The 24039-nt window shown below is 40.6% G+C and overlaps 1 protein-coding gene across 1 annotated transcript; it reads left to right on the forward strand.

Annotated features, from left to right (window-relative positions):
- Positions 1-1269: 1269 nt before the first annotated feature.
- Positions 1270-23336, forward strand: LOC120637571 (guanylate cyclase D). The gene is made up of 12 exons (XM_039909407.1): positions 1270-1399; positions 4433-4774; positions 4845-6064; positions 17582-17699; positions 17761-18054; positions 18116-18268; positions 18324-18495; positions 18570-18710; positions 18769-18961; positions 19014-19456; positions 22696-23014; positions 23090-23336. The coding sequence occupies exons 1-12, from the start codon at positions 1270-1272 to the stop codon at positions 23144-23146; spliced, it is 3582 nt and encodes a 1193-aa protein (XP_039765341.1). The 3' UTR covers positions 23147-23336.
- Positions 23337-24039: the final 703 nt, after the last annotated feature.

Raw genomic sequence — 24039 nt, forward strand, 5'->3', positions numbered from 1 at the left:
TTAATTTTGTTTTCTATTAAATTATTATTATATATTTTTTACAAACAACGTTAATTTTGATTTCCCCGTCATCTGTTTTTGATTTCCCTGCGCACACCAATGTAAAGTGATATATATTTGGAATGAGTCTGATAAAATTAATGCCTATGAAATTGATGTGTTGATTGGGTTACATTTCAAGTTGCATTATGATTGATTTGGTTTTATAATTGTCGGAAAGAACTGATCAACTTTTAATAATTAACAATTATTACTGAGTAAGTACATTTTGCATCTCATTAATAAACTAGCCTATAAAAAGTTTTTCGGAATCATGTCCGTTTGGCTTTCTATCCAGACTAGTCTTTCGAACGGCTGAACTGACTATGCTTGGAATTAGACAGGCTAGATAGCGGTCAATCCGGACTGCATTGGCCGTCTATTTTAAGCACAATATCGTGGTGCGGGTTCAGTTAAGCGACCTACTTGTTCACGAGACAGCAAGCCGTTTGATCCGACGCGGCCAAGCGAGTGAGCCCGACGCGGCGCCATGGCTGCGGCGTGAGGCGCCATGCACACCCTAGCCGCGCTGCTGCTGCTGCTGCCGCTGCCGCCGGGCGCCCCGCTGCCGCTGCCGCTGCCGCCGCCGCCGCCGCTGCTGCTGGTGGCGCGCGCGGGCTGCGGCGCGCCGGCCGCCGCCTTCTCCCCAGCGCTGCTGGCGCGCCACGCGGCCGGCTCCGCGCGCTTCTCGCAGCTGCCCGCGCACTATCGGCTGCTCGGCCGCGAAGGTAACTGTCTGAGCAGTCGCACTGTCGAGTAGCGGTACGTACGCCACCTACCGGCTGCTCGGAAGTGGCCGCTGTGTAACGACCAAAACTATTCGTTTATGTACTTTATATTACTATGGGTTTAGTTACTTTCTTTTCGACGAAAGGAGAGACCATATGGTGCTTTCCGAAAGAAGATGCACGAGTTCTTATAAAAAATACTCAGATTGCTGTAGGTGTACCAGTAATATTTGAAGTGTTTCCACGATTTCCCCAGATCCTTCCAATAAATCTGCACCAAATTAAAATAGGTTTGATATAATAATGCTAGTTAATCTCATTGGTTTTGGTTTTGGTTTTGGTTTTGGTTTTGGTTACCTGAAGTACCTGACAATGTCTCACGGAACAGATAAAAGCAGTTCCTTATAGAGTTCATTATTAAGCGATCGTCCGCCAAAGGGCAGATCACTAAATTAATAATAATAATCAGGTATTTCGATTTGATTGGAGTTAAACAGTAAGTATGCGGCTAACTGAGTTGAATGTTAAGCGCGCTCAGTTCGAGGCATTGTCAGTCAAGGTTGATGACTTGCAAAATGACATTGAGGTATTAAGTCCAGAAAATATTCTTGCTGAAATTGAGGAACGCGAAAGTTTTGGGCATATTTAACTATTAACATTTCCACTGCCAAATTTTTCGACGACAATTCACAAGAAAGGTAGACTGTGAGCATATGAGGCACGGATCGTTTTTAGATGCTTCTTGTCTAGAATCGAAGTAGCTAAATTTGATGGCGCGTATTTCCGTTGGTTAGAGTTCCGTGACACATTTGAAGGCTTTGTTCACAATCATTGGCATATTACTAATATACACAAATTCCAGTACTTTATTTCATGTCTAGAAGGCGATGCGGCGCGAACAATTTCGAATCTTTATGTTTAATCCGCGAATTACTCTGAGGCGTGGAAATTGCTTTGTAACCGCTATAACAATAAGAGCATTTTGATAAATCATCATTTAATCATCATATAAACTCATTGTTTAATTTCAAGCAGATTCCACGCTAGTCGGAGAAGTATTTGAGATTTTTAATAGACCACGTTACAAAAGATATGCGTGTGCTAAAAAAATAGATGATGGTGAATGACCCAGATATTAACTTCAATACTAACAATGTTCAGGATGGCACTTATATCTTTCATTAATTAACAGTATTATTGAAGCTAAGTACCTAGTTTCTTAGCAGCCATTATTTATTCTCATGACTATTATTCTTCGTTACTATTAAGGTATTAATTTTATAAAAGATATCATTAAAGCCCACCAACCTGCATTAGAGCAGTGTTGTGGGTCTGTACTTTATAACCCTGTTTTCCCAAGGAGTAAAATAAAACAACTGGACTGACTCTAATACTGTATATTAAGCTTCTCTATAATTCATATTACTTGTTACCTTCAAATGACTCTACTACCAGTTCGGAATGCTGTCTTCGGCAGAGAAGACCACTGGCAAGAAACTCTACCGTTGCTCTTTTATTCAATCAATCAAAACAAGACTTATAAACACAATATTGTCATCTGTTATTGTCATATGCTAGGCCCTTTGATACAAGACATAAGACGGGTCAAACTTATCTACTACTAGCGGACCCGCGCGACTTCGTCCGCGAATAAGTCGACTTAAAAAAAACACCGTCATTTATGGCTATCCAAAAAACCACGTCAATCTAAAACTCCGTTGCGCGGATTTTGAAACACAGATGGGGAAAAAATAGCGATGCTATCCTGTAGAAGCTGTTTGCTTTTCCGGGATAAAACGAAGCCAATGAGCTATGCCAGACTATATTGTAGGTATCTCTGCCAAATTTTAGCCAAATCGGTTCATTCGTTGTGGCGTTAAAGCGTAACAAACTTCCATCCATCCAAACATCTATTCTCACAAACTTTCGCATTTATAATATTAGTAGGATGGTACGCATGCATTCGATCGTTGTCCCATATGCCTTGCGACTTGCTGTTATCTGTGAAGAACTACGTCCTTGATCTCCAACAATATTCATCAGATCTTCATTAAAATTAGACAATACATGTAGTATATACTATCAAATAAAAAAAGAATGATTAAAATCGTTGCAAATTTAATAGAGATATGAAGAAAATTGATAAAAAATTTCATCCCATATCCCGGAGGAAACTTATTGTTTATCGGGATAAAAAGTATCCTATATGTTGACCCGGAATATCAGCTACTACTATACCAAATTTTATTTAAATCCGTTCAGTAGTTTTCACGTGATGCCCGGACAGACAGACAGACAAAAATTAAATAAAAAATATATATTAGTCCAACACAGTGGACTCAATATCGATTATAAAGTGTCCCCCCGTCAAAACTTTCAAAATATATTAAATGTACAGAAATCTTCCAGTTACAGTTTTATTAAATGTATAGATTATCACTTATAACATCAGGATTTTTGGAACAAGTTGTTTGTATAGAGCGACCTCTGCTACAAAAACTGTCTGTGTAAAATAATGCTAGGGCTCCACATATGATACCTAAATAACCTAAAGGATGAGATATACTTATCTGATGCAACATCAGGTACAACCATAGTACCAACAACTTTTAACAACTGCATCACCAGTACATACGACTCTTGTTTCGCCACAACAATATTACGTTAAGTATATCGTTTCCATTATAAATCATCTACTCCCAATTTGTAACGTTCTTTCCACAATACTTTACTTAATCTCCTTTTCTCAATTAATTAATTTAAATCCGTGCTAACTTTTCTTTCCCGCCAATCTATCTTGTCAAACTCGGGTCACCCATAGATCCTATATTTTATATCTACTAAAGGTCATTAGTCTATTTTCAAAACACTATTAATGAGTATACAAACTATGGTTTGTTGATATATTTAATATAATCATCGGGTTTATCACAGATAAAGTGCTGTTATTCCCTATTTCTTTACACGTGCATTAGCCAGCTTAGGACAACCAACGGACCACTGGGACGAGCTGATTGTTTTTATGTTATCTGCAAAATTAGATAGCAATATACTAACTAAATGGACCGCCCCGCAACAATTTGGACTGTGAAGCTCTAACTACACAGACAGACGTAGAAACAAAAGTTACAAATCGCAGTATTAATTCTTATTTAAATAAATAGCTGTATCATCAAGAGTATTTATATAACAGTCCTTTTAATTCATTCCAATCGTAAATTTAATGTAGAAGGAAGAGCGAGTTTAAAAAATTTAAGGACTACACCCAAACAAAGCAGTTATTTTTAGACATGCACTTCATAAAAAAAACCTTTTTGAAAACTACACCCGATTTTTCTTTACAAGAATACACAACATAATATGCTTTAAAAGCAAATGCTGACGAAGTCGCGGGCACCTGTGAGTTAGATATATTTTTATAGCCAATTCAAGCCACTACCTACTCACAACTCCAATAAGATGGCTACGATCGACTAGGTCGAATGCTTTTGTAAATACCGATCGGGTCTATTTGCAGGTTTTTCTCAACATGTTTCGCTTAATAATTTTGTCGTATATTTCTCGCGAAAGGTTATTTCTCGTAAACACTCAACGAGTCCGCCGACGTAAGTTGACGCTATTCTCAAATTTTATAATGGAACTCGGACTATATTTCGTTGCCGTAGAGACTTGCGGCGCCAACTGGCCCGAAGCGGTGACGCGCAGCGCGCTGGGCGCGCTGGGCGCGGGCGGCGACGTGGCGGCGGCGGGGCGGCTGGGCGCGCGCGTGTGCGGCGCGCTGGGCGAGGCGGCGCGCGCGCTGCGCCGGCCCGGCCCCGCGCCGTGCGGCGAGGCGGGCGCGCGCGCCGCCGCGCTGGCGCTGCTGGCGGGCCGCCTGCGCTGGCGCCGCGCGCTGCTGCCGCCCGCGCGCGGCGAGTGCGGCTGGGCGCTGGCGCGGGCCGAGCGCGCGCTGGCCGCCGCCGGCGTGGCCGTGCGCCGCGCGCCCGCCGCGGGGCGCCCGCCGCACGGTCAGTCCCGCGGAGACGACGACGGACGCTTTCTCTTACTAATAACGAAGCCGTTCTATAATTGTTTCAGTTATCATCCTATGTGACTCGTCCAGCGATGTGCCGATGGCACCCGGAGCCGCTATGAATACGACCCATATACTCCTTCTGCATGTCGCCGATCCTGCGGAGACGGACCCGTCGTACGATGTCACCGGCGGGTCGACGACGGAGGAGCGCGTCGCATCGAACGAACATTTCACCTCGACCCCGCGACCGGTGCCACGTGTCGTTGCAGCGGATTATCTCGAATCTTTCAAAAAAACTTTTGGAATGCGATCGACTCCCCGGCGGAACGAACTCGAGGCGGTCGACTCGCAGACTGAGAAGCGACGGCTTCCCCGAGAGAATGCGCCGCGACGCTCGAAGATGCGCCGCACGAGGCGCTCTAGGATTCGACGCAGACGCGACGCGCCCGGCACGGATACGTACGCTCGCCTCGACAAATTCGACGAGGCTCTGACCGATCGCTTGCTCATTCTTAGTGATGAATTCCCGAAGATCGAATCTGCGGTAACATCAATTTACGATGAAATTTTAGAAGCTTGTCTGCTCCACCTAGAAGCGAGGCGAACGGGTGTAGAGATTTTACGCAATCATTTTTTTTTATACAAAAGTGTATTTATGGGCGGGAGTCTGAAGTGGTCCCGCGTGGCGACCATCGCGGCCAGCGCGCGCCGTGCGCTGGGCGCGCCCGTGGCGTGGGCGGCGAGCGTGCGCGCCGACGAAACCGGGGAGGGGGAGCTGCAGCGGGTAAGCGCGGAGCGTGGCGTGAACGACACACTCGACGTGCTGGACGCCAACGCTCCGGACGCCGATTCACCGGACGCCGACGCGCCGGGCTCCAACGCGCCGGTCCCCAAGGCGCCGCGCGCCTACGTGCCGATCGACGTAACGTCGTCGCGTGTGACTGCAGCGCTGTACGTGCTGTGTGCGACCTGCGCGGCAGTGGCGACGCTGGCGGGCGGCGCGGCGTGCACGCGGCGCACGACCCGGCGGCGGCGGAGACGTCGGCCGCGCGCCGCGCCCGTGCTGGCCGCCGCCGACTTCCAGTTCCCGGCCGACGAGCGGCGCCGCGTGGGCGAGGGCATGGAGTCCATGCTGTCGTGGCTGCAGCAGCTACACGACTTCAACGAGCCGGAGGCGGAGCGGCCGGACCTGCTCAAGCGGCCGGAGCCGCTGGGCCAGTCCGCACCGTCGTCCACGTGCAGCGTCACGCGCCTGGCGCCCGACCGCCGCACGAGATACAAGGTGCGCTGACAAGTTGTTTTTAAATTAAAGTGCTTGACTTTTAAATAATAATCATTCATTCAGGCTTGAGTATTTATGGTTACAGAGATTTGACTAGAAAAGGTGGCACTGGTGCAAAAGACGCCAATTGCGTCATTATTGCTACTAAGTACGGTAAATGAAAATCAGGATCAAGGCAAATAAGCATTACTTCGAAATTTTTGTGGAATTGAGGTGTTATTTAGGTTGATCTTTTGTACGCTGTTCATCTTGTTTTGTCAAGTAGACTTTCAATTTATTTTTTATTTATTTATTAGGTTCACCAACCGATTATACACTGAAACAAGCTTACGAACTACAAAATTGAGAAACATAAAGTTGTAGTGTAAACCGGCATGCGTATCTGAAAAAAAACACACAAGTGCGGGTTCGCGAGTTTACAATGATATTATTTTTGTAACGAAGGAAACACTGTATGATGAAGTTGAAAACAGAAAAAAAACATAACTTAAATTAAAACAAAACAGAAATGTTATGAGGCAATTATCAACTAGCTGTACTAATATATTGTTGCAGATTTGTTTTGTATTGCTGAAGAGAACATGAGTGGATGTCGGCACGAGCTTGGAATAGCTTGTTGTGCTCCCGGCAGATCCTAGCCAGGGCCCAGGATACTGTGAGCGCCTAAATTAGTTAATTGGTCTGTGTGTGCATTGAATGACAATTTGTTATCCAAAATAACACCTAGGTCTCTAACAGTATACAGTCAAGCAACAGATTATTAAGATAATAAGAAGTTTCAAGAGGCATGCGATTTTTTGTAAATTTAATATGTTGGCATTTTTTAATATTAAGATTAAATTTATTTTTAGCAGACCAGTCTGATATGCTAGTTAAGTCATTTTGAAGACAATCAGAGTCTAGAGGAGTTTTTATAGCTTTAAAAATTTTCAAATCATCAGCAAACAAGGTGAAATTGGAAGATTTAATGTTATCACACAAATCGTTAATATAAACTAATAACAACATAGAGACAAGGCGGCCCTTAACGGATCTGATTCGTAGCCACAAACCACAACCTTCTGCTGCCTGCACGACAAATAGGATGAGAGCCAAGAGAAAGCAAAGTTCCCTGAATACCAGCATCATACAATTTGGATATTAAGATCATATGGTCGACCCGATCGAATGCCTCACTTACGTCCATATAAATAGCATCGACTTAATATCCCTTATTAATGTATTATTAAGTGTAGTATTCAATTCATTTAACATATCATCAACATTCTTACAATTTTTAAAGGATTCTCCCCAGTTAACTGAGGTCAAGAAATCATTTATTATTTGGTAATTAGCTCTTCGGAAATCATATTTAACAATATTTGGATTATTGGTTAACATTTTTATATCTTGAGCTCCAACATTTATTTCCAGAGGTCGGTGGTAATCATCAATATTGCAGGACGCAGGACGAAGAAATTTAAAAATTGCGCGGCAACTCTGGCTTATCCACTTTACCTTATTTTATTATCGCTCTCTTGCCACGGGGATATTTCCAGATAAATGGAAATTTGCTTATGTTGTACCAATTCCGAAAAGCGGTCAAGTAGATGATATACTTAATTATAAACCAATTTCCCTGTTATCTCATGTAAGCAAAGTCCATCTTTATTGCTCAACAACACGGTTTTGAAATAAAATGTCTGTAGTATCGAATTAGACTGAATACACGACTCAAATAATTTACAACATTGATAAGGTATATAAAGTCGATGCTATTTATATGGACGTAAGTAAGGCGTTAAGGAGAGGTGGCGCTACTGTGCCTGTGTTTACTTCAGCTCCGTAGTATTTTCAATATTAAAAATAGAAGAAGTGACTAGTTATGCAATTAAAGTGATAATCTTTGTGCAATAAACGCTAAACTATCGTGAAATCAATAACATTCAAATAAACTGTGCAATTAATGGACAAATAACCGCCATACAAATCATCAAAACAAAAACTATAATAACTGTTCTAAAACAAACAAGATTGAAGTGGAAATCAAACTATCGTCATTTTTAATCGTCAATCCGTGAAATATTAGTGCAAAGAAGGACGTTACTAGTAAAAAGTGAATAATGAAATTATTATAACCTAAAAAATAAAATTGCAAATCACTACACATAAATTTTACTGATAATGCCATCTAGTGGCGGATGTCCGAACTAGATGTCCAATTGGCTGCGTACGCGCGTCAACTTGATAGCAAGCGACTACACTTGGGTTCCAATACAACTGCTCACCACTAGAGGACGCCAATAGTACGTAAACATGGAGCATGTTATGGAAATCCTTAAAAAAATCCAAGACGATCTATGCAACCAAAAACAGGAAATAAAAAACATGCAAGAAAATATCACTAAAGCTATTAACGACAATATTAACCAAAAATTTACAATTATGGAAGATAGAACAAGCAACCTGGAAATAAAAATAAATCAGCAGCAAAAAACTATAGATTATTTAGAAAGACAGGCTAGAAAGAAAAATCTCGTATTCTATGGAGTAGAAGAGACCGAGCAGGGATACGAGGAATTGCAAAATACACTAAACGTAATACGTAATACGTTGCATAAGAAATTATATGAAGATTACCATCGAACAATCTGAAATAGAATTTGTGAGAAGACTTGGCAAAAAAGAGAACAAGATTTATTAGTAACATTTACGACACTAGGGCGGAAAATCGAAATTTTAAAGAAAAAAGGTGCACTGAAGGGCTCAGTCGTTAACATTAAAGAAGATTTTCCACCAAATGTTTTGCTGAAGCGTAAGGAACTGCAAGAAGAAGTAGAAAAAGAACGTAAACTCGGAAGAAATGTTGTATTACGTTATGACAAAATAGTAAGATTGCCAGGAAATTTCAAAAATAGGAATTACATGTCAGATACAAGGAAACAAAAACGAAATCTGTCAGCATCCCCAGAACACCAAATTACCTTAGTCAACGAAAGCAATGCCAGACAGATATCAAAGAAAAATAAAACAAATAAAATTACATCCTACATGAACAACATAACACTAAAAAAAGGATTAGAGTCCAGCTCGACTGAGAAACACACACAATCAAAAAACGAGTAAAAGAAGCCCCTCTACATCTCCCAATACGGCTTGTCACCGCGGGGGATAAAGACTACAACCCTCCATCCCTAATACAAAAGCTCTACATATGTACCTACAATGCAAAATCTCTACTATCAGAAGAAAGGTTACTTGATTTTAAGAGAGCGATTTCGAAAATAAAATACGACATTATCGGCCTTGCTGAAATACGAAGAATTGGTTATAATATTAGAGAAGAAAACGAACACATTTTCTGCTATTTCGGCAAGATAAAAGGTCAATACGGAGTCGGATTCCTTATTAAAAAAGAATATAAGCTAAATATTGAGAGCTTTATTGGAATCTCCGAACGCATTTGTATCCTAAATCTCAATTTCAACAACACGAAACTCACTATTGTTCAGGTACACGCGCCAACTGTTGATGCAAGCAACCAAGAAATCGATAATTTTTACCACCAACTCCAGACTGCACATTATCAATATACTAACCAAAAAATAATATTAGGCAATTTTAATGCCCGTGTTGGACAGCGAGTACCTTTTGGTGAAAGCATACTGGGAAAGTTCTGATACGGAAATAGAGACAAAAGAGGTGAAAAACTACTCCAGTTCTGTTGGGAAAACAAACTATACATTACAAATAGTTTATTTAAAAAAAACAATAAAGCTATGTGGACGTGGCTCTCGCCAATGAAAAGAAGAAGTCAAATAGATTACATATTAATCAATAGAAAAGAAAACATCTCAAACTTTGAAATTATGTATATCAAATTTAACGTTTCCCAGCGACCATCGTCTCCTACGATGCACATTAAAAATCGCGCCTATAAAGAAAAGTAGAGCAAATTTCAAAAATTATAAAACTAAACTGAATACTTTAGAAGAAAAAGAACAATTCATGCAAACCTTAAAAACTAATATAAATGAAATTGAACTAGGAGAAAATGAAAATGTAGAGTCACAATACAACAAAATTAAAAATACAATACTTACCAGTTTAAGTTCAATTAAACAGAAACCAACAAAAAAACGGGATATTATCCCTGTACAAATAAAATGTCTTATCGAAAGAAGAAATTTATTAACTCGGAAGAAAAATCTGACAAAACAAGAAAAAGTTGAACGTACATACCTCTACAAAAACATCTACAAATTATTGAAACGGGATCGCATGGAACGCAGAATAAAGGAAATTAAAACACATCTTGAATCAACCGGAAGTTTAAAGAGAGGTCTCAAAAATCTTGATACCTCGAAACAATGGATACCTTATATAAAAGAAGATATATCTGGCACGAAAATATCAACAAGATTTAAAATATTAGAAAACGCAACAAAATTTTTCCGCAACTTATACTCGTCAAGAGATGCTCCCACTGAACTCGAAACGACCAACCAGAACTCTACTACTCTTGATAGATTCTCTACACATGAGTTAACATATTGAATCGCTAAAAACCGACAAAAGCAACGGACCCGATGGAATTCCAAATGAAGCACTCAAATTGGGAAAAATTATACTAGCGCCATATATAACAACTTTATTTAACAAGATTTTAAATGACAGAACAATACCCAACGAATGGGCACAATCTGATATAATCCTGCTTTATAAGAAAGGAGACCCTGCCAATATTAGTAACTACAGACCAATAAGCCTACAACCAAACATGTACAAATTATTTGCTTCTTGTCTTGAGAACCGCCTTGCAATATTCACAGAGAAGTTTCAACCACCGGAACAAGCAGGCTTCAGAAAAAACTTCTCAACAACAGATCACATCCACACTTTAAATTTGATAATAGAGAAATATACAGAGCAAAATAGACCACTCTACCTAGCTTTTATTGACTATGCCAAAGCCTTCGACTCTATATCACATAAAAGCATATGGAAGGCTCTACAGGAGTGCGAGGTACCATCGGAAACTATAGATCTCATAAAGGACATATACTGCAAAAGCAAAAGCCGCGTAAAGTTAGAGAGACATGGCCCTGAAATAGACATTTGTAGAGGCGCCAGACAGGGTGACCCCCTCTCGCCTAGAATTTTTATAACTGTGCTCCAAAGTATAATGAAAACTTTAAACTGGGATAGAAAAAGAATCAATATTAATGGGAAACTACTCAGTACGATCGGTATGTCAGCAATACGATCGGCTTAGAACTAAATACTCTGAAAACCAAGGTCATGACAAATCACCACGTTATACCGATATGGGTTAATAACAACACCTTAGAATACGTTCTAAGCTATGTTTACCTGGGACAACTAATATCTTTCTCTAAGACCAGACTCGAAGATGAAGTTAAAAGACGAGTTAACATAACTTGGAATAAATTCTGGAGCAATAAAGAAACTTTAAAGTCAAAAATCCCTTTAAAGCTAAAGAAAAAAATAATCGACTCTTGTTTATTACCCTGTCTTACGTATGGCTGCCAAACATGGATTTATAATAATAAAACTAAAAATAGAATACAAGTATGTCAGAGAGCGATGGAAAGGAGTTTGCTGAATATAAAACGAATACACAGAATAAGAAATACAGAAATAAGAAAAACAACAAAAATAATAGATGCTTTAGAACATTCTCAAAAACTAAAATGGAAATGGGCGGGTCATATTGCACGTATGGACAAAGAAAAATGGACAAATAGAGTAACCACCTGGCAAGGTCCAACAAGCAAAAGGAAAAGAGGTAGACCGAAAGAAAAATGGGTTGACGAAATAATAAGAAAAGCCGGTGAATATTGGTTAACTAAAGCAAAGGACAGACAGTCGTGGGGAAAAATGGAGGAGGCCTTCACCCGTATAGGGGTCCATAGTGAAAATTGATTTTATTATTTATTACTAAGAATTTAATATATATATATATATATAGATATCATTTTTATGCATGCAAATATTATAATGTATTAATAATTGATAAAAATGTATTATGGAAATAAAGAGGCTATAATAATAATAATAATAATAATAATAAGTAAGGCGTTCGATCGGGGCAACCATAAATTCCAAATTCAAATTCGAATATATTTTATTCATGTAGACCTTATTACAGGCACTTATGAAGCGTTCATACATTTAACATGTTACACTAATGTTAGTGATGGTGATAACTGCATTCGTTAACTTAAACTAAAGCTAGGAGGGTTTAAAACGCGCCCTGGTCTAAGAAGAGCTTACAACAAATTAAACCAGGTTTTTTTTGTTATCACCATCTCACAGTCTCGTTAATGTTGAGCTATGAAGTAAGAGCAATTCATCCCCAAGCTTTTTTATCATACATGTAATTCTTATTATAGGATTTTTCTTTAAGCTTACGTTTTATATAAACTTTGAACTTATTGAGAGACATCTCAAGGATTTCATCTGGTAATTTGTTATAAAAAGACCCTTAAATGAATTTTAAATTTTACGCAGCCTAATAAACTGCGCTTCAATTTTGTTTTTAAACGGTTTTATTTAGCTCACCCCGTTTGTTTTATTTATTATTCTTGGGTCAAATTTAGTAATTCAAATTTCACCGCATAGTCAACCGATTAATCTGAAATTTTGTATACACTTTGGATTTTGGTGACAATACAATTATGTTTATTATTTCTAATATTAATATTGTTACATTCCACTTTCTTTTTAAAATATGTTAGAAATAAAATTTTCAAATATGTATTAATTAATATGCACCTTCATAATTTTAGCTCATTTTAATTTATCTCTTAAAGACTCTCTTGGGCCCATTTTATATAGTACTCGAACAGCCATCTTCTGCAGTACGAAAATAGAATCAATAAATATGATCTTAATATCCAAATGGTACAATGCTGGTATTCAGGCAACTTTGCTCTTTTGGCTCTCGGGGTTGAAATTTGTGGTTTGTGGCTACGAATCAGATACGTTCAGGGTTCCATCTGGTGTCCCACAAGGGACCCACCTTGGCCCTATGTTGTTTTTAGTGTTTATTAACTATGTGTGTGATCACATTAAATCTTCCGATTTCACGTTGTTTGCTGATGATTTGAAAATATTTAAAGCTTTAAAAACTCCTCTAGACTCTGAATCTCTTCAAAAGAACGTAAATAGCATGTCGGACTGCTAAAAATAAATTGCCTCTTAATATTAATAAATGACGACATATTAAATTTACAAAGAAACGCATGCCACATCAAACTTCTTATTATCTTAATAATCTGTTGCTTGACGAGGTGTATACTGTTAAAGACCTAGGTGTTATTTTGGATAAAAAATTGACATTCAATACACACATAGAACAATTAATCAGTAAATGCTACAAATTGCTGGGCATATTTTGGCGTAATTGCAAAACTTCCAAATCTTGTACGGCTCTCAAAACGGTCTGCTTTGCATTAATTCGGGGTCTCTTAGAGTATGGCTCCAGCATTTTGAATCCACTTTATAAGGATCCTATTCGATCCTAAGGACTGAAATAATCAAATACATTTTTATTTCCTTGTTGTCAGTTCATAAAAAAAAACAATTCCGTTTAGCCTCAAATAGCGAATGAGGAAATAAATTTTATTTCATAAACAATTACATTCATCACTTAATTATTATGCTGAGATCTCCTTTTAATAATATAATAAACTTGTATCAGGATGTCTCGCTCTTCTATAACAAAATGTGTTCAAACATTGAGCAAATTTTTCTAATTCAGCTGTATATTATTTATTTATTTTTGTTTTTATCATGCATGCAAGCTTGTGGAATGTGTGTATATGTGTGGGTGAATCTGTGTGTGATCGTGTTTGTTTCTTATTCTACCGCTTATCGCTTCTATTTGTTCATACCAAGATAGTCTCTGATCTATAATGATGCCTAAGTACTTGGTGGAGGATACCCTGCTGATGGTAGAGCATCCGTTACAGTTACCACAACAATTTGAGGTATGTAATATTATAGGAAAATTGTCCTTAAGCTGTGTTCTGTTGTAGATAGAAAAGCATACGTAATTCGTTTTAAGTATATTAAGTGTTAACAGGTTAGCTCCTAGCCAACTAGTTACATCAGTGAGTCCTTGTTCAGTTTTACATTTTACCTTTTCCCAAGTGGTATCAGAGAATACTAAAGCGGTATCATCTGTGTAAGAGAAAAGCTTTGCATTACGAACTTTCATATTACAGATTTTGACATTAATATAGATTAAGAACAGCGTAGGCCCCAAGACACTACCTTGTGGAACACCGTAGGAGATATTGATATCTTGGCTTATATACTGTCCAATTTTAACTCTTTGGGTGCGTCTGATCAGATAGTCTTTAAACAAGGCCAGGGTTCATCTCTTATACCAAAGCTTTCTAACTTTTTACAAGAATAGGGATACGGATACCGTATCGAAAGCTTTCTTCAGATCAAGAAATAATGCTGAACATTTTTTGCTACGGTCCATTTGTTGATCTATAAAGGAGGTTAGAGCAGTGACAGCATCATCTGTGGATTTTCCATGTCTAAACGCATACTGGGAATCTAAGAGCAGTCGGTATTTGTTTAAGTAATTTAATAATCTAATATTCATGATCTTTTCCAATATTTTTGAAATTGACAGTAGAACAGATATCGGTTGGTAGTTATTTATATCGTTTCTATCTCCATTCTTATAAACCGGAGTGATGATGGATCGTTTAAATGCCGAGGGGAAAACACCTTTATTTAGACAAAGGTTGATTAAATGACATAAAATAGGAAAGAGCTGTTCCTTGACAAGTTTGAGATAACTGGAGGGAATTTTATCCTAGCCAGGGGCACTATTGGTCTTAAGGTTCATAAGCACGTCGTTTACTTCCCTCTCATCAGTATCTAACAGCCCAAGAGAATTTAGCTGCATGTTATGTATAACATTCAGTTTGTCCGAAGGGTCTCTACTTGAAACAATATCCTCGGCTAAATCTTTCCCTATTTTAGCAAAATAATAATTTATGTAATTGACTGACTCTAGATATTGGAGAGAGAACGGTACGCACCTAGAATTACAGTGTTGCATGTAATTATTTGTAAACATGCGTGCATTAGATTAATTGCTTTGACTGACGTTACAACTATAGAGTTTTTACATAAAATATAACACCATCATTCTGGTTGATGTGTTGCGTAGTAGAATGTGCAGTGTAATTTAGAATATTTGGAACAGGTTTATTATGATAAATTCTACATTCACTAAGAATAATTATATCAGGGTCAAATTTAAATAAATTCAGGGTAACGTACAAATGTTCAATATTACTATATACACTTCTAATATTTTGGGATATGATAGTTAAGTCATTCGTTTTTATAGGGGCGTATTTCGTAAGAGCCTCGATATCACAAAGAATAGCCCGTCCGACTTCTAATTCGTCTATTTCATTCTGAGCATTAAGAGAGTTATCCATATTGAGATGCATTTTGAGGACTGCAAGTGAATTAAGAGTAGTGGTCATAGATGCAATAGCTTGACAGTTGGATATCAAAGATGACACCTATGATAAGAAATGTATTGGCGAAAGGATAAGTATCATTAATTCCATCGTTATTGAATTTTATGTTGTAAATTATATATTTATGTGTGCATTCGTAGTATAAAATGTTATAGTGATTATTTTTATGTGTGTTTGAGGTATGGTTATGTGAATGTAAAGTGTAAAACGGTATAAAAATATATCAAACAGGATCAGTAAGTTACTCGTGTGAAACCTTACTGGCCTACTTTTAAGCTTCATTATTTTATTTTATTTTTTCTTTAATTGGAAAACCAACAGTTGTAGATACTAAATAGTTAACAAATTGGTTCACTTAATACTAATAACAGGTTTCCACAGATAAGTCTTATATAAACAAGGGTACCTGATAGAACCCAGCAATAACGCAGCGTTAGCATTAAGTTGCGACGTACACTGTTCGTATTACCATAAAATAAGTCAATTTCGGGGTCATTGTAAACAGAATTAATAAGGCGAGAGACACGGATTATAAAGTAATTCTTAGTTTTAGTTAAGGGTACGTGCAGAATCTTTTTATGCCTAGGTAATCGCGAGGGTACAAATAAATCTAACTTAGTAAGTAATTCCGGACTATCTATTGACCCTCTAACAATGTTAAGTAAGAGACAAACATCGGCAATGTTTCTACGTGTATGAAGGGGTACAAGGTGTAAATCCGAACATGATATTTCGTAGGAAGTTTTAGGAAGGTGAAATTTGTGCTTAAGGAATCTGATAAATTTCTTTTGAATACTTTCTATTTTATTGATATAAATGTGATACGCAGGATTCCATATTTGGCAAGCATACTCTAGTTGACTTCGGACCAGTGAACAGTAGAGGATTTTGATGGTTTTAATTTTTTTTGAATGGTTTACTAACACGTATAATAAAACCTAAAGCTTTAAATGCTTTGGTCACAAAAGAATCTATATTATAATCAAAAATTAGTTTAGAGTCGAGTCATAGAAAAAAGGTTCCTTTTTCCTAGTAAAAGATATAGAGTTACACTTAGAGACATTAAGATCAAGTTTATTTTGAATGCAGTAATCATCTAATCTAAACAAGTCAGCTTGTAAAAGTTCCGCATTTTTAACATTATTGACTGTACGAAATATCTTCAAGTCATCAGCAAAAAGTAAAAATTTTGAATGTATAAAGCAAAGATCGATATCATGAATAAAAATAGTGAATAAAAAGGGTCCCAACTAGGACCCTTGAGGCACACCCGACGGTACTGCCATCCAATTTGATTTAAAACCATTTAACACAACTGTTTGAAGTCTGTTATTAATATAAGAAGAAAACAAGCGAAACAAATCTCCTCTGATCCCAAGGGAGGCCAGTTTTTTTAGAAGCAAGATGTGGTCAATCCTGTCAAAAGCTTTGCTAAAGTCAGTATATACAGCATCAACTTGGTCACGACTATCTAACTTATCAGTAAGAAAATCTAAGAATAGTGCTAAGTTTGTGACCGTAGATCTACCCTTTAAGAAACTATGTTGGTTCTGACTAAATTGCGACTTAAGGACATTATAGCATTGTTTATATACAATACGATCCAAAACTTTGGCCGCAAGGCAAAGTTTAGAGATGGGGCGATAATTCTCTACCATATTTCTTGAGCCATTCTTATGAATAGGGGTAATATAAGCAGATTTCCAAAGTGTTAGTGGGTCTACAATATTACATTTATATGTTTTTCATTTTTTGTTTACTTTTTAAGAGTTGTTGTTGTAACCTGTTGATTGTCGCGTATATAAATAATAAATAAATATCATTGTACACTTGCGAACCCACACTTGTGTTTTTTCAGATACGCGTGCCGGTTTGCCAGTAATTGGGTTTGTACTATAACTTAATGTTTCTCAATTTTGTATTTCCTAAGCTAGTTTACTAAAACCTAATAAATAAATTTAAAAAAAAAGTCATATTTCTTCCCACGTTCCCACAGGGTGATCCCGTACACATGAAGTACCTGCCGGCCGCCACGCTCGATCTGCGCCGCAAGACGGTCGACATCTTGCTGGTGATGCAGAGCCTGCGACACGAAAACGTGAACCCGTTTATCGGTGAGTGCTCCGCCAGCGGCCGGGCGCGGCCGCGGCGCGGGACTCACCGGCCGACCCGCAGGCTGCCTGGCGGAGCTGCGGCCGGCGCTGGTGTTCGCGGCCTGCGCGCGCGGCTCGCTGGAGGACGTGCTGGTGGCCGACGACATCCGCCTGGACTGGACCTTCCGCCTGTCGCTGCTGACCGACCTGGTGCGCGGCATGCGCCACCTGCACCAGTCGGCCGTGCGCGTGCACGCGCGCCTGTCGTCGCGCAACTGCGTGGTGGACGCGCGCTGGGTGCTGCGCGTCACGGACTACGGCCTGCCCGCGCTGGTCGGCGCCCAGGCGCTGCCCTACCCGCCGCGAGCCGCGCGTGGTGCGTACCCGCGCCCCGCGCCCCGCGCCCCGCGTGCCGGCCTCACGCCCGCCTGTTGCAGAGCTGCTGTGGACGGCGCCCGAGCTACTGCGTGCGCCCGCGGCGGCCGCGCCGGCCGGCACGCAGGCGGGCGACGTGTTCTCGTTCGGCATCATCATGCAGGAGGTCATCGTGCGCGGCGAGCCCTACTGCATGCTGGCCCTCACGCCGGAAGGTGAGCCCGCGCCCGCCCCGCCCGCCCGCCGCGCGCTGACCCGCCTCTCCCGCAGAGCTGGTGGACAAGCTGCGACACCCGCCGCCGCTCGTCCGGCCCTCGGTGTCGCTGGGCGCCGCGCCGCCCGACGCGGTGGCCGTCATGCGCCAGTGCTGGAGCGAGCAGCCCGAGCTGCGGCCCGACTTCGCGCGCCTCTCCGAGCTCTTCCGGCAGATGCACCGCGGCAGGTGACGTCGCGCGTCCGAGTTGCATCTTCTGCTCTCCGATGCGAATAGCGACTAAAGTCTTTGATATTTTCCAGGAAAACGAATATCGTCGATTCCATGTTCGAGATGTTGGAAAAATACAGCAATAACTTGGAAGAACTAATCAAGGATCGGACGGAGCAGCTCGACATGGAAAAGAAGAAAACCGAACAGCTCCTGAACCGCATGCTGCCCCCGTGAGTACACCCCCCCCGTACCGCGCCGGGGGGGCGCGCTGACCGGCCCGTGTCGCAGGTCGGTGGCGGAGCGCCTGCTGCTGGGGCTGCGCGTGGAGCCGGAGGAGTTCGAGGAGGTGTCCATCTACTTCAGCGACATCGTGGGCTTCACGGCGCTGGCCGCGCGCTGCACGCCCGTGCAGGTGGTGGACCTGCTCAACGACCTGTACTCCGCGTTCGACGCCGCCATCGAGCAGTACCGCGTGTACAAGGTGAGCCCGCGGCGCCCGCGCGCGAGCCGCTGACCAGCGCCGGCCCCCGCAGGTGGAGACCATCGGCGACGCCTACATGGTGGTGGGCGGGCTGCCGCTGCGCTGCCGCGACCACGCCGAGCGCGTGGCCAGCATGGCGCTGCGCCTGCTGCACGAGGCGGGCCGCTTCCGCATCCCGCACCTGCCCGACGCGCCGCTGTACCTGCGCAGCGGGCTGCACTCGGGGCCCGTGTGCGCCGGCGTGGTGGGGCTCACGATGCCGCGCTACTGCCTGTTCGGCGACGCCGTGAACACGGCGGCGCGCATGGAGTCCACGGGCGCGGCGTGGCGCGTGCAGCTGTCGGGCGCCACGGCGGCGCGCCTGGCGGCGGCGGGCGGGTTCCGCCTGCGCGCGCGCGGCCTCACGCCCGTCAAGGGCAAGGGCGCCATGCTCACCTACTGGCTGCTGGGCAAGGATGGCTTCGACAAGCCGCTGCCCACGCCGCCGCCGCTCGAGTACGTGCCCGCCGCGACCCCGCGCGCCTCCGATACGATTAGCACAAATGTAGCTGAAACCGTCGTCTCCCTGCAGTTAAAGAATAACATGATCCGGTCTTGTTCGATGCCGATCTTTGGTTAAACTGATGACAGAGAGGTGCATGTCGGGGCAGCGCCATTGTTATCCTCGAGCAAACAGATTCCTCGGTCCTAGAGCGTATTAACTTGAATTTAAAAGTTGTCCGGTGACGCCAGTTTAGTCAAATCCAACGCTGCCGAGACACGGGCATATTTATATAACAATGTTGATAATAAACCCTTCAATGGGTAGTTGAAATAAAGAATATTTTGTGTTTCTATAAAAATACAAGAAACTTCTGATCTTTGAATAAAATAATTTCTCGTTAAAACAAACTCTTATATATATTTTTAAATGTCACCTATGACTGTAAATAACACTGGTGACTTAAAAAAAGGTTCGATATACGAACTCGGAAAAAGAGGTTTTCAGATTTATTATATTCATTGATAAAAACTGGAGATAGTTTTGTTATGTGGTAGAGATTTGATTCCGTTTTGTTGCGTCCGGTATCAACTTCATAAATTGAGTTGGAAATCTTCTTCAGAATTTTGTATAGTCCAATCCTCAATTCATCTATTTACTTTTTATTTAATCGATTCCCGTTTTCTACATAGACTCTGTCTCCCACTTCAAACTTATATTCTTCTCTGTGAAAGTCTATTTTTTTGTTATTTTAGTTGTGAGATTTAGTGTGCTCGCAAGGCCTAGTCTTCTATCTCTTTAGAGATCTTCTTTAGTACATCTGAGCAAATTTCGTAACCGTGTGCTCCTTTCCTTTCTATTTTTCGACACAATTCCCTGCAATAGTGGTCCACGCAGTTTTTTTTATCATTTTCATTGATTTTACATCTTATCTTATTGATTAAAGTCCGATTTAGTATTTCATTAAGTTAATATGAAAATGGTCTTCATGCTACATGTTACATAGATCTATCTAAGGATAACTATTAATTATATATTACTTCTTCAAAAAATATTAGAATTCTTTGGAATTTATACCAGAATACTTACTGATTCGTTAATACTACATTAATATTGTAGCTTTGTTTGACATTTTTCATTAATTTAATAAAATTACTGGATTCTATACTCCAAAACTCAAATTCGAAAAATTTGAGTTTTGGAGTATAGAATTTTATAGTAAATTCCATTCTCAAAAATAATTTTCTTTTTTTGTGTGTCTACATTCTTTTAATGATCATTTTTTATGTCTTCTAGGTTAATTAAATTTACCACTTTTAAAATGCCTTCAGTATTTTCATAATGTTCTAGAACTGGATTTCTGCTTAAACAGTCTGCCTTTTGGTTTAATTTTCCTGGAAAACAACATTTGTATGACTATCAATTTGTTTTTCAGTTAAGCTATTAATGACACAATCAAAACTAGCCCCCGGTGAACATATACATTAGTCACTGAGTTTAGGCAACAATTCATAATAGGACCTAAACCGCTACCTAGCTGGTCAGAAATTATAATACTTTGTTTTTCAGCTTTAGTTGACAAAGTAGAATCTAAGGATGCAGGAACATGTGTGACACTTCCAGACTGCTCTGGGCAAATATCTAAATTGTCTGTGAACTATCTCTGAGTCTGTGAATATTACTACAGTCTTGACAGGTATGTCATTAGTACATTGACATTTATTCGTTAAAGATTCAAAACGAACCATGTTATACGTTCCTAGGGCTAACAACTCATCGGCTGCCAGGATTTGCTCATGGATCTGCTTTTCTGACAGCTTGTATTTAGAAGTGACAGTTGTCAAAGAATCTTATAACCATTTCATTTGATCATTTAAGTTTTGGACATCTGTATCATATTTTGCTGTTATTTTTTTATGTGAAAAACAGGTTTTTTTAACTTATTCCTTTTCTTTCCTTATTGCCAGGTTTACTTGCCTGCTGGTTTTTAATTAATTTTTATGGAAGAAAAGTTTTTTGGATCAGACAATGGCTATCACAAGTCAGATCGATGCACATTGGTTCGGTAGAAGATGAAGCAAGCAGTTCATCATATAAATTATTTGTGGATACAATTTCAGCACTACTTAATTGAGCCTGAAAGTCATTAATAGTTTTATGTGCACTGCTTGGTTCACCCTCCAACGTATAATTTTTTCCCAGACCCTCATCATATGTTGCTATGCATTGATTGTATGAGCTAAACACAACCTGGAGTTGTTCACGCTCCTCTAGGATCACGGACACTGTTTAGGTCAGCCAGTTTAGTCTTCACTTGGGAGTTTTTGACAATAATTGCTCTCAGTTCAAGTTCATTGTCATCTTGTTGCTTTAGTGTTTGAGTATTAAGTCGTTTTAGTGACTTCAGTTCACGGGGTGCATTTTTTAGTTTTAATTGGTCTACCATAGCAGCCACCCTTCTGGTTTGCATTGGACGTGCTATTTTATAAAACTTGTCCCTGCAACACACCAAATAGTTCATGTAAGGAAAGGAAAATAGATGACCGACAGAAGTCACAAAAACATAAAGAGAGATATAATAATTAACATATATACAAATTTATAGTAATTAGCTAAATAAAAATTAAATAATGAAGTGGCATATCAATAACTGCAACAAAAACGAAATTTGGTATCAATTGTTGAAAGTTTGTATGTATTTTAGGTATCTACTTTGGTAGTTTGAACCTTGTGTAGCGTAAATATTGTCTGAGACAGTTTAAATTATTTTTCTACTTCACTTCCACTAATCAGTCAAGTAAAGAGAGAACGGTTTTTGTCTTTAAAGTGTAAGGAAGGACTTCTCTCGCGATTTACGAGGATGTACGAAATTAAGTGTAGGAAGTAATTGGTTTACTAACTGGAATATAAATGCTATGCTATAATTATATGAAAAAATAAAAGGAATTACTCTCCAGGATAATTTGATAGACCCAAGTCCAACGTCACTAGCCGTAGAATTTCGAATTTTCTTCGGTAATCGGGCGACAACATCGGGCTATCAGTTGGATTTTTCGGTTTTCGTGATCAACGAGTTGTTACACTGTGTTTATTATTATGAATAAAAGTTAATCAGCACGTTTTATGCTTGATAATATACACAGTTAAATTAAAAATCTTTATATTTATTACTTACGACGCTCTGTAAACATATTCGCGTTATCATGATATGGGATTCTTTGATAATCTATAAAAGCTTTTCCTTCTCGTCTAGATCAGAAGAAGTGCTGTTCGAAGCGGATGTCGAAAACGACAACGAGGCGGCGGCGGCCGACGAGGATGGCCACCCGTCCGCGGCGCGGGCCGCGCAGCGCCAGGACTCGTTGCCCTCCCCCGCGGACGGCGCGGCTGGCAGGGCCGGCCCCGCGTGGCGCCGCTCGGGCGCGGCGTCGGCGGAGAGCAGCCCGCCGGCGAGGCGCGCGCGCTACCTGCGCACGAGCTCGGCCGCCGCGGCGGGGCCCGAGGCGCGCGGCGCGAGGGGCGCGAGTGGCGCGCGCGGGTTGCGGCGGCAGTGGTCGCTGGAGCATGGCGACGCGCTGGCGGGCGCCGGGCCCGCGCGCGCGCCGCCGGAGCCGCTGGCGCTGCACGCGGCGCCGGCCCGCGCTCCGCCGCCGCGCTACCGCACGCGCCGCGCGGCGTCCACGCTGGACGTGTCGCTGCGCTAGTCGGCGCGCCCTGCTCTCCCTCCCCCTCTCCCCGACAATAATTTTCGTAGTCGAGCCCCTCGGAAGCTCGGTCGATGTATTTTTTCTCCGTAAATATTGTGAATGTTGTTGTGATTACTATTACGTAGAAATAATATTTATCTAGAATAGAATCTATATTTTGTAAAGACTACTTCTATTTATGCTTATTAATCTCGGACGAATTGTGTATTTTTAAACTTTTTCTTAATTAAAAATCTTCGTCTTTATTGGTGGTGGTTATTTATTTAATTTATTAGAAAGCATGAAACAAAATGTGAAACTTACACATTTTCTTTCATACTTTTACAAATAAACATATATAGTTTATTTGTTACATATTTGTTATACCCTTATTTTACTCAACATGGACACGTGGGTATGGGTCCTTTGCAAAGTGTGAAAATAGGATATTAACAAACCAGTACAATATAAAACAAAATAGTGATTTGATTATAACTTTCGGTTTAGTTAACCGTCTTTATGGAATGGAGAGTCACATTATGTGTTGCTACTGGGCACGGTAAGCTTTTGTAAGGAGTAAAAGGATTGGATAAAGTGGTGAGTATGTTAAAAGTAAAATGTAGAATATTCTAACACTCGGTTAGGTTAGCTTTTTTGTTTTATATTATTCAATGACCCCTAACATTACTAGGAAATTTAGGTTAGGTTAGGTTTTTTTTTTCTCATCCCTCTTGCATGAAAAGAGACTGCTTTTGCATGTTTTTTTTTATATATATCTCGCCGCCGTTTAAAAAAGATGCTGAACCGCTGACCTAACTTGGGTCACCGGTTCTGCCGGTTACACTGTTGGTTGATATTAAAATTTAGTTCAAAGCAAACGAGATTAAATGCCAATAGATTATAATTAATCA

This window comes from Pararge aegeria, chromosome 4, assembly GCF_905163445.1.
Source record: "Pararge aegeria chromosome 4, ilParAegt1.1, whole genome shotgun sequence".
NCBI lineage: Eukaryota > Metazoa > Arthropoda > Insecta > Lepidoptera > Nymphalidae > Pararge > Pararge aegeria.

Bases quoted from the DNA above. Each gene is read 5' to 3' on its own strand.
- LOC120637571 (XM_039909407.1), top strand. From the start codon at position 1,270: ATGCGGCTAACTGAGTTGAATGTTAAGCGCGCTCAGTTCGAGGCATTG. The intron at 1,400-4,432 runs GTTTTGGGCATA...TCGTTGCCGTAG, and splicing joins TGAAATTGAGGAACGCGAAA to AGACTTGCGGCGCCAACTGG. The intron at 23,015-23,089 runs GCGCTGGCGGGC...GCCCGCGCTCCG, and splicing joins GGTCGCTGGAGCATGGCGAC to CCGCCGCGCTACCGCACGCG.